At 64.1% G+C, this 2,372-nt stretch overlaps 1 protein-coding gene across 1 annotated transcript in view; it reads left to right on the top strand.

Annotated features, from left to right (window-relative positions):
• MUC1 (mucin 1, cell surface associated) overlaps positions 1–2,372 on the top strand; it is a 14,137-nt gene that overhangs the window by 6,929 nt on the left and 4,836 nt on the right. Inside the window, exons 3-6 of the mRNA XM_032767165.2 lie at positions 164–237; positions 692–834; positions 1,317–1,441; positions 1,569–1,715. Of these exons, the coding sequence (XP_032623056.2) occupies positions 164–237; positions 692–834; positions 1,317–1,441; positions 1,569–1,715 (489 nt within the window). The remainder of the gene's footprint in view (positions 1–163; positions 238–691; positions 835–1,316; positions 1,442–1,568; positions 1,716–2,372) is intronic.

The raw sequence follows: 2,372 nt of genomic DNA on the forward strand, positions 1-2,372 counted from the left end.
CTCCAGCCGGCTCTGGGGAGACACCCTGTGCCCCTGCACCCCAGAGAGGAGCAAGGAAGGTTGGCAGGGCCGGGGCAGATCTGCCAAGCTGGATGCTCCCTGCCCCTCCCCCAGAGCCGGCTGGGGTGCTGGCAGTGACTCTGTTCCCCTCTGTCTGTGACAGTACCTCAGTATCTACGGCTGCCCAGCGTGCCCGAATGGGCAGAACTACCTGGGATTTATTGAACTGCGTTTCAGGTACAGTGTGTGCCATGGGGCTGCCCAAGCTGTGGGCAGGGGAGGGGGCAGCCTGCTGCCTCCTGGGCTGGGGTGGGGTGGAGAAAGGTGAGGAGAGAGCAGGTGACCCTGGGGTGTCTGACAGCCCAGAGCTTTGGTTGCTTGATCCCGTGCTGGGCAGGTGTACTGCCCTTGTGGGGGGGAGTGCTGGAGCAGGGGCAGGTCAGGGCACAAGGGGGGTGGTTCAAAGGGGTTGTGGGGGGGCAGCTGGTGCAGGGCCCAGTGGATAGTGTGGGGAAGTTGGTGCAGGGCCAGGTGGCAGGAGCTGGAGGGGGCAGATGGGTGTTTTGGGGAGGCCAGTGGAAGGGCAGGTGTGAATGGGGGAGCTGGGGCAGAGACAGATGGGAATGGGGGAGTAGGGGCAGGGGCGCAGGAAGGGCCAGGACCAGACCCAGTTAACACCCCCTTTCTGCAGCCAGGGCTCGGTGGTGACTGAGTCCGTCCTGCAGTACCGAGTGAGCAATGCCAGCATCAGCACCACCAACATTGAGCAGCAGCTGACACAAAGGCTGGACAGCCAGAACAGCTTTGGTGGACTCCAGCTGGACAATATCCGTGGTGAGCAGGCTCCAGCCAGGCCCCGCAGTGTCTCCACAACCATGTGTCCAGGGGTCCCTGTGCTGGGGGCTCAGCCCATGGCTGATGGGGGGGGGTGTCTGTGGCCCTTGTGCAGAGCTCTGTGGAGACCGGGCTGCCCTCAGGGGCTCCTCCATTTCCCACCAGAGGCCCCTGACTGGGCTGCTTTGGGGTGTGTGGACGGTGCCTGACCTGCCAGCCCAGCCCAGCCTGTGTCTGTCCCGGGGAGGGAGGGCTCCTGTGCCCCTGGTAGTGCAGCCATTGAGAGCTGTCCTCACTGACCTGGGCTGGGGCTGGGCCCCCGGCCATCACACTCAGCCTCTTCCCAGCACCCCAGGGCCAGGCCCCTTCCGACAGCCCCTGACTGTCCCTGGCCAGCTGCGTCCCCTGTCCTGGGTCTCTCTGCTGGGATCCCTCCCCTCCAGGTCCTCTCCAGCCCCTGACTGCTCCTACTTGTGTTTTAGCGAACTCTGGCAGCTCTTCCCCAACCACCACAGCACCAGCTCCCCTGGTGCCTGGCTGGGGCATCGCGCTGCTGGTCCTGGTCTGCATCCTGCTGGTGCTGAGCATCCTCATCTTCATCCTGCTGGTGAGTGTCCCCCACTGCCCATCCCTCCGGCCTCAGGCTCCCTCCAGCCTCTCTCCTTCTTCCTGCCTGACCCCACCATTCCCTCTGCACCCCATCCCTACTGACCAGCCTCCTCTCGCCTGTCCAGATCATCTGCTCGTGCCGCAGGAGGAGCCGTGGGAAGCTGGATCTGTTCAGCTCACAGGCCTCGTACCAGCCCATGAACGAGTACCCCACCTACCACACCCATGGGCGCTTCAGCGCCCCTGGCAAGAAGCAGAATCCTTACAGTGACGTAAGCATCAGGGCCTGATCCTGCCCAGGGGGGCCCCCTCGCCCAGCGTGTGGCCCAATGCCTGTCCCCGTACACTGCCTGGGTACACCCCCGAACGCCGGTGCCTGGTACATGGCAGCCCTGCCAGGCACATGTGGGGGGTGCCAGTGGCAGGCACTGAGGGTGGAAGCCGCCCACATTGCTCACTGAGGGGGGGGATTTGGGGGAGGAGGGGGTAGGTCGGCTCATCCCAGAAAATTTCACCAAAAAGAAGAACACAAACCCAGGGGTGGTGGAGGGGGGGGATTAGTGCGCAATGATGGCAAGGTGCTTCCCACTGTCCTAATTGTCTCCCACCCAATGCACCCCCTGGGAGAGAGCCAAGGAGGGAGGGTCAAGGACACGGGGGTCCCAGTGCCAGAAATGTGAGCACGGGGCCATGCTGCACTATTCAGCTCGTCGGGGGGGATATGCTGGGGGCAAAGTGATGGGGGGAGCTCCTGGGGTAGGTAGGGGGGCGGTTACAGGGTGTGATCCTGTGGGATTATAGAGCGACGTCCTGGGGAGGTGGTCCTGGAGTGGGGGAGGGGGTGCATGTCCCTCGGGGGGCAGGGGACTGGCCTGGCTAGAGCCAGGGGAAATATTGTTCTCCCCAGTCAGGTGGCTGCAGCCCAGGCC

This window comes from Chelonoidis abingdonii, chromosome 11 (assembly GCF_003597395.2).
Source record: "Chelonoidis abingdonii isolate Lonesome George chromosome 11, CheloAbing_2.0, whole genome shotgun sequence".
Classification (NCBI taxonomy): Eukaryota; Metazoa; Chordata; order Testudines; family Testudinidae; genus Chelonoidis; species Chelonoidis abingdonii.